The 14,194-nt window shown below is 39.4% G+C and overlaps 1 protein-coding gene across 23 annotated transcripts in view; it reads right to left on the minus strand.

Annotated features, from left to right (window-relative positions):
- Window positions 1–12,787, minus strand: part of PPFIA3 (PPFI scaffold protein A3) — a 66,260-nt gene extending 53,473 nt beyond the window's left edge. For 14 of the 23 annotated variants that reach the window (XR_015733761.1, XR_015733760.1, XR_015733759.1 and 11 more), the window contains exons 1-2: window positions 12,407–12,701; window positions 1,010–1,313 (exon numbers count right to left, since the gene is read on the minus strand). Coding sequence is in view for 18 of the 23 variants with exons in the window: in XM_087891996.1 (XP_087748122.1) it covers window positions 1,010–1,246 (237 nt within the window). In the remaining 5 variants the exon portion in view is untranslated. Of the gene's footprint in view, window positions 1–1,009; window positions 1,314–11,649; window positions 11,704–12,406 lie in introns of all 23 variants that reach the window. The other 9 variants (XM_087892003.1, XM_087891999.1, XM_087891994.1 and 6 more) reach the window with 7 other exon arrangements.
- Window positions 12,788–14,194: the final 1,407 nt, after the last annotated feature.

The following is a 14,194-nucleotide window of genomic DNA, read 5'->3' on the forward strand; positions in this document are numbered from 1 at the left end:
ATAAAATCCTTATAGTGGCTTTCCAAATCTAAATTATACAAATGTCTCAGATCTGCTGATTTTCGTGTGTCAGGGAGGAGAACAGTCACAAACTGCTTTCCTCTTTTGCTATTCAACAAGACCATTCTCTGCCCTCCACTGAAATCAGCAGAGGCACTGGAAAATAAAATGCCAGCACAAAATCTTTACAAGGTAGTGGAGAGAGAATGTTCATAAAACATTACCCCACTTCTTCTAACCATATCTTATATCCAAGTAATATATTTTCATTGTTTTTTTCCATTGAAATCAATGACAAAATAAGCTGTAAAGGTGGGAAATTCCAATGTGTAGAAATAATTCTTGGAAATTACATTTCAACTGATTCAATAGAAGATTTTCTGCCTCAAATGAAAAGTTCTGGCCTCTAATTTCACTTATGATTTATCTGATTTTTCCTAATATTGAACCATATTTTGGAGGGAGTCGCCACTGACTAATTGCCCAGAGTAATTCTATCTTCCTCCAAAGACTTCTGAGCCAATGCAGTAAACTGCCCTCATTGCCTTCTCTTAGCAATGTGCAAAATACAGGGCTCTATTTCTCTTCTCCTTTCCTCTCCCTCCATCACCAAGCAGGCTTGTTTCTCCTCTTGAAGGCCATTATAATCCACTATCCAATGAGAAAGACAGGAAGGACAAACATCATTGTCATTGTTTTTATGACTATACTAATGGCACATTATTATTATACTTTTATTTATTATTATATTATAATTTTCTATGTCACTCTAGGAGCCTTATCCAGTAAAAAGCAGGATAAAGTATTTCAAATTAATAACTGAATGAATTACTTAATGCAAGCACCAAATTACATTTTGCCAAAGCTATAAAAGAATCTCAGAAACGCTGTATATTCAGCCCGCCCACTGGATGCCAGTTTTTCCAGCCAGCAAAGATTTTGAGACCCCTACCACTCAGTAGGGGCCTTGTAGCCTTCCAGCTTTTATTCTCACATCCCCATTCCTGACCTGTGGGAGGGCAATGTTGAGCTGACGCTGAAGTGACTCCTTCTCATGGCCCAATTCACGCAGGCGGAGTTGGGAGGTAGCCAAACTTTCCTGGGTGTCACGCAAAGTCTCCAGTAGCCGTTCTCGCTCATTCAACATGTTGACCATGAGTTGCTCGAAATTGGCATCATCAGCCCCGTAGGCCGAGCCACGGCGGTTGTCCTCATTAATGGTTGGCATCACTTCGCACATCATCATGCCAAGTAAAGTGGGGAGGGATGCCCTGAGGGCTCCTCTAGAAGGAACAGAAGAGTACCTCTAGATTCTGAAAAAAGAAAATAAAAAATATCAAATATCACTTGGGAAAATGAGAATCTGTAGGAAAAGAGTCAAACCAGAATGTTGATTTCAGATAGCCACTGATGGAATAATAGTTTAAAATAAGAATATTTACTTTGCACAATGAGAATCCCAAGTTTAATTGCAGGCTATTTGATTAAAAAGACTAACAGAATAGAAACTAATGGAAGAAGCCATTCCTTAAAACCATGGGCTATTATTGTCATTTGGGACAATTTCATTGACCAAGTTGAGGTATAAGAACTGTAAGTGGACTTCTCCAAATGGTATAACCTACAATTTCCAGCATTCTTCACTGTTGGTCAAGCTAATGAGAACCACTGGAAGTTGAAACTGAACAAAATAAAACAGGCCATATGATTTCCTCTCTGGTTTACACCAAGAACTTCTCAGCACCTCTTGAATGGAAGATTCAATGATTTTCCCAAATAATTCACTGTTAACATGAGAATTGTCTTGGATTTGCTGACAATATGATAATAAAGGCAGATGGGCCTTTCTGTCCAATCTGAATTTAGAGGAAACCCCTTAAATTCAGATCATTTCCTGGCGGTATTAGGATAGTCTGAGCTGATGCAGGTAGCAGAATCCTAAAGCGGTAAGTAGATACTCAGAGGATATTTTAGGGAATAGGAAGAAGGGTTAAGGACCCTAAAAAAAGGAAGGCTTGAAGCCTGTTGCCAAAACCCACCACAGCTTCAAGCATTTGACGTGGCAAGATAAATTGAACTCAGACAGCTATAAATTCAAATTTAGAAGTACAGCTGGGGGGTGGGGAGATGGAAAAGGAGCTTACAGCCACAGGGTCTGGAATCAGCAGACAAGACAACACACATATTTCTGCTAATTTATTACAAATGGGAATAATGGGATCAGGGATGTTACCACAGTCAGTGCTGCACTTTTGTCACCACTTCCCAAGTAAAAATATCAGTTCCTCTTCAACACTGAGCTGCTAATGGAGAAGAAGAATGGAAGGTTAAGAGAGCTTGAAATGACTTTGTGGGCAGATGGAGAGAGGCAGAAAATCACATGGCAGGCATGAAGTTCAGCCGGTTCGGGAACTAGAGATGCCAGAAACCAGCCAGCCTCACCCCCGCCTTGATTTCCAACCCCATTTCAGGGCAAGTCAATCTCTAGACCCATCTTTCCGTCCTGTGCAGATGGCTTTGAACAGCAATTTTTATCACTACTAACCATTGACTATAATACATAGGAGAAGATTGGTTTTGTAATCTAAAATAGATGGAGGCAATTGATTGGAGAAGTGTCCTAGAGCCAATATAGCCTCAATTCTGTGTGTCACAAATTAGCCAATTTCCAGGAGTTATACAGCCACTCCTTCACTTCTAGAAATATAGCCCAGCAGCTCTAAATTCATATCTTAGTTCAGCAAAGTAAGGTTAAAACAAACAACAAACCAAACACCCCCTCCCTGTCTATTAAACTGGTGTATTGCTTAGGATTCATATAGGTCTTTTTAATATTCAAAACACGATGTATGTTTTATAATAGTAATAATTGTGCCTTTCTATAGGATAATAGTTTAGAAAGCCAAATAAAATGGTCAAGGAATTGAATTTTTTTGTTTAGCATACTATAGAGTTGTAAATTTTGTACTGAGTAATAAATATTGTGCAAGATGCTTACTTATTATCCATCAAACAGGTTTTATCCTGTACTTAATCTTAAATTTATTCTAATATACTAGATTCTGCAAAACATTGCAACAAGCACTGCACATTATTTCGATTGGAGGACTGATACCTTTTAGTTAATAAGAAAGAACCAGAAATATGTCTTCTTTTTTATAAAATTCAGCTGGGTTTTTAAGAGGATTGCTATTATTTGCTGATTTACGTGCTACATAATTTAATCTCATTTGTTTTTTTCTATTGAGTTTTTACCATTTTACATCTTACTATTTATTTATTTAAAATATTTACTCCATATCAGATTTCTAGGCTTTGTATATTTAAAATTAAAAAATTAAAATGCAATACCTGTTACAAATAGAACAACAATAAAAAATAATTCATAAGCTTTCAAATGCTAAGATGAACAAAAATGTTAACGTAACCCTGAAATTGTAAAATTGTTTCAGCTATTGTAGAAAGTAAAGGCTGTGTTCATACAACTCATAGAACCATAAACTCACTGATCACACTTTAATCAACCATGTGCAGCAAATTCAACCATCTAGTTAATTTATGACTCTATGTACCATGGACCATGTAAATTCAAACTTATAAAAATCTGATAAATCATGGACAAGTTAATTGTGGGTAGTGTCTATTGTGTGAACACACCTATAAGTAAATAGTAGAAATAAGGAACGTGGAAAAAGGAATGGCTGAAAATTACAAGGATCTCCATGTGGTCTCTGGTGCAATATTTTCAATACAGACGGAAGAGACACCTATGAGGGTATAGGGAAGTTTCCAAGAACAGTGTAGCACTGTGGCATATTGTTGATTCAAAGGTTTGTACAATTTAATCCTGTGCCAATTATTTGGGTTGAAAGCTGTCATTCCTGTTCTGTGTTAGTACCAGTAACATAGATCAAATATGCACAGAAGGTAGAACAGGATTTACTGGTAGGTATTTGGATGATATGCAGTAGATCAGCAAAGTTTTTGACTTATCAGCAGTTTAACAAAAGCAAGTAAAATGGAAAATTAAACAACATACATTAAAATCTGTAAAATGTAGTTTTATGTTAATCCTATATTACTAAAGATACTAAAAGTACTATTTAAGTTATTTTTGAAATTCTACTAAAGATTAAGGGAGTCTTGTGTTCAAATCCCCCAGTCTATATAATTTAGATGTAGTTTCTATTCACACACAAAAGTAGTAAAATAGAATACAAGTAGTCCTTGATTTACAGCTATAATTGAGCATGGAATTATGGTTGTAAATTGTGGCAGTCGTTAAGCAGGTCACCATATGACTGTCTGATTTTAACCATTTTTTTGGTAGTTATTAAAAAACACTGAAATAGTTAAACAAATCTATTTTATTCAATAGGAGTTTTTTGCTGGAAACTGGAAACAATGGAAAACAGCAAAAAGCAGCAAAAATCATGATTATGTGTGGGCCTATATACGAGCCAATTACCACGCACTCAAAATACAATCATGTGACTATGATTGTAGGAGGGCAATATACAGCCATCAGAATTTCAGAACTACTTTTTTAGGACCCATTATAACTTTGAATTGTTACTATGTGACTAGTTGCTAAGCAAGGACTACCTGTAAACCTCACTATGCCTTTTATTTTCCTCCTGAAATCTAATTTTTAGTCCGTTTTTAATCAATGGATTTTTATAGTAAAATGTACAAGCCAAAAAGAAGTTATTAAAGCATAAAATATGTCTACTTCTGATTATAATGAATTATACCAGCAAATAATCCAACATAATTTTCGCACACACATACGCACCGGATGGCCTCCAAAAGTTGATTGGCCATTTTGGGGACTGAAATCTAACTCCTCTGGAAGAAAGTAGGTTGGGGTAGAGTGTTAAGGCAATTGTCTTATTACGTGTCATAAACTTTAATATTCTTACTTTCCTTTACCACAGTCCCTTACAATATAGGAAGTGGATTCAGAATGAGCTTGCACATAACAATTAAACCAAAGAAACTTCAATTATTGGGCGGGTCAGAGAAATTATTAACAAGTAATAGCTATGTTTTCCAAATCCAATGTTTGCAGTCATATAACATGCTTATGTGAACTCAGTCAAGATAAGGGGAGAGATGAAAGGACTAACTCTCATCTGTCACATCTTCCTAAATCATTTCCTCTGCCACACAATAAATTCCTTTATTTCTGCCCTTTATCTTCTCTTCAAGAAGACTGATGCTTATATCCTACAAAAGGAAGGAGACACATCATAAAATAGAACAAACTATTCAATTACTAACATCTTCTAAATGCAATCTAAAAAGAATTGGTATAATTGAAATAAACATACAAGGCATCTTGACACCATGGGAAAGAGAAAGTCCATTGAGGAAAGTATCCAAGTGCTAGTAATGGCAGCTTCAAGGCTTTTATTTTCGTACAAATCTTTCCATGTGGAACCAGGTTAGGACCAACAATCCTTGAAAAAGATAACTGTCTTCTGTGAATTAGGACACATGGCCTCTTGTTATCAGTATCCTCCTTTTCCTTTTATTTATGGGATCATTGGCACTCTGGATAGAGAACCTAATTCATTGTAAGCATGGCACTTCTTCTAAAAAATAGCTATCTCTGTTGATGTTGAATTGAGTCTTTGTCTTACAATACCTCCCATTTTGTCAATTCACACATTTTCTCCAGCACCATTGCTATGATATTCCTGCTTCTTTACCTTCTGCCAAGCTAAGCTCTATGTCTGGAACAGCCTCCATATTCAGGCCCTTCCCAAAACCTGTGTCTTCCACAAAACAAAACATACCTGAACTAATGCAGAAATTATGTCTTCATATCTTTTCCTTTTGTTTTGTTTGCTTCCATGAAAAGCTTTTGATTCAAATATTACTTCAACTGGACCAGCTAGGTAATTTCAGGCCAAGCCCCACAGCCTTAGTTAGACAGAAAGACATGAGTGCGCTGCATAACAGGATATATTTTTGTGATCTTTTTTGCAAAGACACGAGAGTATGCATGCACATAAAAGCAGAATATTTTTCTAGAATAATGGAGACAAAAATATTAAGCAGCTATTTCCATAGGGAATAAAGTAGATCCTGGCTGGAATCATTGAACAGGTTAAACCCTTATCCTTGTAGGTAGGACATGATAAAGCAGAACGGGGAGTCAGATAGCTAATGGGGACAGGGGCTCTGGGAAATAAGAGAAGGACACAGCTGTAAATATAAAGCTTTATACGTATACACAGAGCTGTAGATATAAACTATAGTGCAATAAACAGAGCAAGGATGACTCTGAGGACTAGCAGTTTCATTTATTCCTCCTGCCTTCAGTCACAGAATGGATGGGGTCATGTAGCACACTAAAACCAGGTTAACAAAACACAACTGTTATGTGTTTTATAAGCTTTCAGCCTCCAAATACTATGGCTGAATGGATGGCCTGGTTCCCACAGCATGCTGAATCATAAACTATGCTACTCAATGTTAGCTTAGACTAGTATGTTGTGCAAAGCCAGCTTTAGGGTTTTAAGTGGACCAAAAAAAAGAGCTCCATATAAAATTAAAGGATAATACAGTGCAATACAATAAATAGTATGGAGTTTAGCAGATCCTGCTGCCCCTCCATCAACCTCTCTTCAACACATCTTTGTTCAATACCCAATAACTTAAAATTTAATACTCATGCATACCATATATTACAAGCAAGATATTCATAATCAACCCTTCCTTGATCTAAAGACCCTTTCTATAAATCACTGTTGCTCAGAAATCTACTCCAGGTGAGAGAAAGGTGATCTGCCTATCTCCAACTGGCCAAAAGAGTTATAAGATTTAGCTCCTGATACTATTCCTGGCCAATCAAACAAATTTCAAAGTTATTAGGGATCCAATCTTCTTTTGGTGTGATGCATGTTGCTGGAGATATTTGGTTTCCTTGAAATAACAAGATTCTATTTTATGATCTTCCAAACCTGCCTGAAAAAAAAATACAGGCAGAACTCAGAAGGGAATGCATTTGTTTTAGTAAAGGATACTTCAGCTATTCAAGGCCAGTTCCTACTATAAATCATACTGAAGCTGAGCTCAGAGGAAACCAAGGGCAAACCCCATCAAAAGAGAAGTGGAAAGCAGTACAAATCAAAAGTGAGTCTCATTGGTTGTACTTTACCACAAGCCAAGGAAAGAGTTCACCAAAGAAAGTTGGGGATACTGAAACTTTATAGTATCTTGTTGCATACCAAGTCTCGTTGCATACAGTCCGCCTTCTTCTCATCCAACATTAAGAACCCATGAAGCAGCTATAGCAATCTACAAATGAGACACATCAGTTGCCTACTTCAAACAATCAAGCAGGTGAAACCACAGTGCCCATTAGGACATATCACAGGGACATTATGTATTTGGCATACAAGAACCAAAATGATTAGATAGATAGATAGATAGATAGATGGATAGATAAATAGATACCCACAAAATCAAGATGGATGTTTGTGTGGGTGTGTAATAGAGTAAAATAGAGTAATAAGAGAGGCAGCTTTGTCTAGTGGTTAAAGCTCCAGGTTAGAACCAAGAGACTGTGAGATCTAATCCTGCTTTAGGCACGAAAGCCAACCAGGTGAGAAAGTCAATCCAACTCACCTGACAGGATGGTTGTTGTGGAGAAAATAGGAGAAAGAGGTATCAGGAATGTTCACTGCTTTGAGTTATTTATAAAAATAATAAAGGTGGGGTTTTAAAAAATCTAAAAATAGCAACTTTCAATAGAAGAGAATATTTGTGGTTCAGGGTTGAATTGTGAATCCTTGGTGCTCTCTGAGCTCAGTTGGCAAGCTCAAAGAGGACCAAGGACTCCACAATAGGAATGTACGCGCAAAACTGTGGCAATTGCAACCAATGGGGAAGACCTGGCAAGATGATTCACATAGTCCCCCTTCTTCAGACTTGCAGACAATAAGCAAAAGAGGATAACAAAAGTTCTGAAAGCCAAATCATTATCAATAGTAAATGTATGCTAGTATGACAATAGATTGAAAAACTTAGAATTATACTTGAAATATGAAAGGGGACATTCAGGTAATCTCTCACCCATTTTTATTCCAAAACCAACAAATTTTTTAATCCTCGTGACTTTATAAGAAAGATTCAAGAAATAGAGAGAACATTACTTAGCTAATAAAATTATTCTTGCAAAGTATTCATTCACTCAGTAACTGCATCTTCTTGTTTGTCAACCCACCCTGGCAAAATCTAGAGACTTTTTCCTATGGAATTATAAGGGGGGAAAGCAGTAAAATCAACCTAAACCATGGTAATCTAATATAAAAGCAAAATAATATGAGTTTATTATGAGTGAAAAACTTCAATATATTTGAAGCTTAATATACAATTTCATCATAGTCACATTTAGCCTATAAAGGCACTGCTAAGTTTGGGACAGGAATGGAGGTGTTCTGATTTTGTGCATTAATGCCAACTTTCATTTGTCTCCATCAGAACATCTTTACTGTCACAGTATAGGTTGGATTCATAGCCATATGTGGCAGAACAAAGATAACACCTGTGAAACCCAGGAACAGTCTTCATATTTATTTGTGAGTTTGGTGAAGCATGTCTTGGAGCACGTCAACGAAGTCAGGGGTCAGTGCAGAGGTATAACAACAGAAGAATCCAGGTGGGTCTGGCCAAGAGCACATTTTAGTTCAATATTGTGTGCCACCCAAGGGCTAAGCTAGTGGACTGGAGAAGATCAGAAGTAGGACCACAAAGCAATCTTCTTCATGATTCCATGGTCTCCAACAGCTATTCTTAAATATATGTCTCTGGTGCTTTAAGAAGTGGTATAACAGTCTTGAAGATTACTAGTTGTGTAAACCTCCTCCATGAAATTGTCAAGTCTCCTTTAAAAGCCATAACCATAGATGATGGCAATGAACTTCATAGTTTAACTACACTTTTGATATAGAAGTAAAACATGAAAACTATTTTATATAGTTAATTTATTTTATGTAGTATATTTATTATAGGAGAATCTATCCATTGCTGTAATTCCAAATAAATGCAAGAAACATTTTGATTTCATGACCAATTGTTCAGAACCAAATATCATTCAATTACATGCATCTGGACATGTTAGTAAGATGCATGTCACACCTAATATGGACATACATCTGTAAACATGTATATTCCAGGACAAATATGCACAGGAAAGAGCTTTGAACTCCTAATACTGACTGTATTTTTAAAATATTTTCCAATACTACTGCTCATACATGTTATAATAGAGGTCTACCCCTACCATATCATCTCCAACATTTTGGTAAATGGATATGTACATTTCACTGTTTGCAAGTATATAAAGGAATAATTCTTCTGTTCAGAGATGCACATTCAAACATTTATGCAATATTATTGTGTTACTGTACAATACTGTTGTATGTCACTGTTGTACGTAAGTTTGAATCTGTGTCAGTATGTGTGTATTCTGCCCGCAAAATGGAAAAATGCCCTCCCTGCAACTATAATTCACATAAACATTTCTATGGGAAGAGCTGAAAAACTCCCCTAGAAATATTTATTATTAACAACTTCTATGAACACAGTTGCCAAAAAGAGGTGATGCATGAAGTTTGCTTATGCGTCTGTCTGCAAGTGTCTAAACTACACGGTATCTTCATTTGGGTCTTATGAGTTTATCAAAAATAACTATGGAAGGCTGTCAAATCTTTGCCTGCAAAAATAGGAAGCAGACAGCAAATCCATCAACTCTTCCAATAGGCATGCAATGAGGATAGAAAATGTAACTCCCTGAGACCACAAAAGGAGACACTCCAACTATTAACTTCATATAAAGAATTGTAGGCTTTGGATAAGAGATTGTAATCTATTGGCTGCTACTAGACATTTTGAGTTTTAATACAGACCCCATAATATTTTGTGCTATCAAAGCATCAGACATATTCTTTTTTTCTATATATTATGGTACAATAGCCTGATATATAGCAAGGAGTCTTAGCAGAAGCAGCTGATCCAACAAACCCATTGTCTGGTTTGTGGATGCAAGAAAGGGTTTTCCAGGCAGACATCTGGGAAATGGGAATGACATCTGAAGAGAATTCAATGCAGATGTTTGAGAGATGAAAACATGAATAGGCAAAATGAATGAATGAATGAATGAATGACCAAAATATTGATCTGATTCAGTACATATGGAGAGCCAAAAGAAGAAGAGAAAAATGAACTAGTGGGTGGATGTTGAGCTGGAAACAGAAGCTATTTTTTAGAAGAAATTAGATACAAGTATGGATGTGGAATCAAAAGTTAAATTATGTTCACACATCATAGGTAAAGGTAAAGGTTCCCCTCGCACATACATGATAGTGGTTCCCGACTCTAGGGGGCGGTGCTCATCTTCTTTTCAAAGCTGAAGACCCCAGCGCTGTCCAAAGACGTCTCTATGGTCATGTGACCGGCATGACTAAATGCTAAAGGAGCATGAAACACTTACCTTCCCACCAAAGGTGGTCCCTATTTTTCTACTTGCATTTTTTACGTGCTTTCGAACTGCTAGGTTGGCAGAAGCTGGGACAAGTAATGGGAGCTCACCCCATTACGCGGCACTAGGGATTCAAACCGCTGAACTGCCGACCTTTCGATCAACAAGCTCAGTGTCTTAGCCACTAAGCCACCGCGTCCCAATAATCATACATCACACATCACACTACACTATAATTAACCATGGTTTATTATAAAAGTAGTTATTGATTTATATAACATTCACCAAGCAACACAGCAAATCATAAACATGGCTTACAAATTATAATGTTTGCATTCATCCAACAGACTAAGGTCAACCAAGCAAATCATATAATTGTTTAATGTGGTGTATATATCCTGCTCTGGGGTAGAAGGCAGGAGCATCTAGGGCTATATATCTTGAATGGATATAATCTTGGAAAACAAGTAGTGTTGGTAATTGTGGAGTACTTAGAAAAAAGTTGCTGAAATAGACAGGAATAATGGAGTAAGACCATCATGAAAACCTGGGATGTGCTACGAGTGCAATATCACTTGGACTTGGAGATTATATGTGTAAGAAGGTGTAAACTGAAATAGATGGCAGACCCTTTGGCAAAGGACACAGAGACTCCTAAGGCATAAATGTGGGTATTGCACTTGAAGCCAAATGGAGGTAGGAAAGTAAGGAGATGTTGGCTAAAGTGGGAGACAAAGTATAAGTAGTGGATAAGTATGAGGCTGAAACTTGGATATACCTTTCCATCTGGGAGGCTTTGGAGACCCAGATAAGATAACATCAGAAAAGGGGAGTGCTATTGGGGAATGCAGTTGCAGGGTAGAAACCAAAAGTTCTCTATGGAGGTAGGTAAGAGCTTAGGGGTTGACAACTGAGCAGAACACAGGCAAGGCCAGTGAGAAGATGGTGAACTGAAAAAGCCTTCTTTTCTCATGGATTGGAGACTACAGGTAGATCTAAGGGGATGTGGAAAGTGAAAGGCCGCTGTGAAAGACAGAGGACTTTTGCTGAGCTAATGACATGAGGCAAATGGGTGGGATGTATGGCACGTCTGATGGCGATTCAAAGGACTGCCAGCGGCAGAAGCCCCCTCCTATAGAGGGCCTCATGGAACTGACCTGTTTGGGCCCCTGAGTCCAAGCTGGTCAGCATCCGTTTTAGGAATAGAGGGCCTGGGTAGACAGAGAGGTAAAGAGGAAAATGAGGCTGGGTTAGGTGCTAAGGTTTTAGAAGCTTCCAGGGAAAAAGATGTTGGGAGCTGTTTGGGAGGGGGGGGCACCCAGAAAAGGATAGAAGGGGTAACAGACAACGTGGCTGGGGGAGGGCAGGTTAAGCAAAGGAGAATAAACAAGAAGCAATCTCATGGGAACAGGCTCAGAATCCTTGGTGGTTGATTGGACAGAAAAATGGAGATGCCCAGAGCCTGCTGGAGAATCCGGATAGCTGAGGGGGGAAAGACAGATTATGGATGCTATGGCTTAGGGGATCTCCTCTGTATATTGGGGGTCTTTCTGAGGCTCAGTGCAGAGTGCGTGGGAAAGACGCAGGTGCTCTAGGTGCAAAGCAAGAGGGATGAGAGTGAAGCGGCGCGGGTGGAGAGCAATGGAAGCTGTCGGGAGCCCGGGGATGCGGAAACCAGTGAGACATTGAGGCAAACGAGCTAAGGGAGGGGGAGGAAAGCAGAGATGCGGAGCCGGACGATTTCGGATAGCGCTGCTGCGAAAGGGAGAAGGAGCAGAGGTTTCAGCGGCAGCCAGGGAACAGCCGGTCCTAGAGGAGGTGAAGCATCCAAAGAAAGGACAGAGAGGACGGAAGCAGCGGGGAATAGCGCAGGTTTCCAGGGTGGAGATGGGAGCTCCCAAGCCCGGTTCTTACCTGCCTTTGCAGCAGGCGGGGGAGGCGGCGCTGCTTCTGCTGGTGATGGTGCTGATTCAAGAGGGATGCAGGAGACAGCCGGGGGGGAGGGGGCTGATGCCTAGCCCCCTCTCCCGGCTTTCAGGGATGGAACCCGTCCCCCCAGGAGAATCCACTCCCCAGCTCCGGCATCCCTCCCTCCCGGCCGGCCGGTCGGCCACCGCCTGGCGCCCCCCTCTAGCCCGCCCAAGCAGATCCAGAGAGCAAAAGGAGGAGACAATCCCGCCCCTTTGCCCAATGCAAAGCTACGGTGCCCCTGCCCCTTTAAGAAAGTCCTGACTGACGTGTACTCTGCCCAACGAGCTACCCGCATAGTTCGGGGGAGACCCTGAGTTACGGCCCACTCGTGGAGTTGGGAGGGGAAGCCATACCCCGAGTGGCAAGGAAACCAAACCAATGGATGAAGGAGCTAGTGGGCGGGAGGGGAACACGAGAAACCAATTGGGGAAACCTGAGGGCGGGGCTGACTTTTAGGATGATGTCATTCAGTGGTTCTTCAGGAAAAAAGAGGGTGGGGGGAAGAAGAGGAGAAGAAAAATCAGATGCATCGCAGGTAAAACCGGTAAGGGAAGTAACAAAAAAAGCAAGCAGTCTTTGGGTCCTGGTCCAAACAAACATCCCAGTGCTTGTTAACTAATCGAAAGGAACCCGGTCATGAGATAAAAAGAAAGAGATGTCGACAAGTGTACAAAATGCACCAAATACTTCCATTGGCATAAAAAATACAATCCAGGAAGGGTCTGGCTACTTGCATTACCTGGAAGAACACCTGAACCTGCGAAAATGCAGCAGTTTGAAGAAAGCATCAAGCACATTACTTTATCCTAAAGATGCACAACTCCACCCCAAAAAGGATCCTTTCATGCATGTATTATGAAGAGGGAAGCAGCAGTCGAGGAAATGCACCAGTCCATGCGACATCAAGAGAAATTAATCAAGCCGCCCACTATGAAAGAAAATGATGCATCAGTCTGTTTAACCAAGTGGAAGTCCTATACATATACCTCAGAAAAGAAGAGGATTTGCTGAGAAAAGCATGGATGGATGGATGGAGAGAAGGAATTAGCTCAGGGAACATGTTTCTTCATCTTCTGGAAGAAAATTCATGCAGGAAAATATAGCAATCTTCTCAAGAACAAAACATGAACCTATTGCCCTGGAAGGGAAGGTGTTCTTTGCTGGCACTGTGGATGAAATGTGCTAGCTTAGGGAAACCAGCCCAGAAATGGAAATATGTCAAGAGATGCTGGAGGGGAAAGTGCAAAAATCAATGCATGAAGCCAAAGAACTGCAAATCAATGCAACACAGAAGACAATCCAGGGATGGAGAGGCAGCACATGCATCATTAAAGTCCTTTCCAGATGGTGAGGTGGAGGGGAATAACACATTTTATTTTTGGTGCTATATAAATGCTAGCGCTGAATCAACAGCAGTAGAGCACACTACGTTCTCCCCACATAAATGCTCTGGAAGACCAGAGAGGTTAATTTTCCTGACATTTTCTTTTAAAATGGGACAAATGTGCATTTTCTTCCTTCATTAAACGTTTTTAAAGAGACAATACAAAACAGGCAACAAATGACAGGACAATACTGCAAAAGGACAAGTGTATTATGTTGAATTTTGTCTTTAAACGGTTTGGTATGTACTCAGCTTTTTAAATGTAATTGTTTAGTTAAAATTCAGTGGTGTGTGGCTACAAGCCAATTGGGTACAGTACTTATGCAGCCACAGACCTTGGTGGCATT

This window comes from Pantherophis guttatus, chromosome 4 (assembly GCF_059756535.1).
Source record: "Pantherophis guttatus breed Tessera chromosome 4, ASM5975653v1, whole genome shotgun sequence".
NCBI lineage: Eukaryota > Metazoa > Chordata > Lepidosauria > Squamata > Colubridae > Pantherophis > Pantherophis guttatus.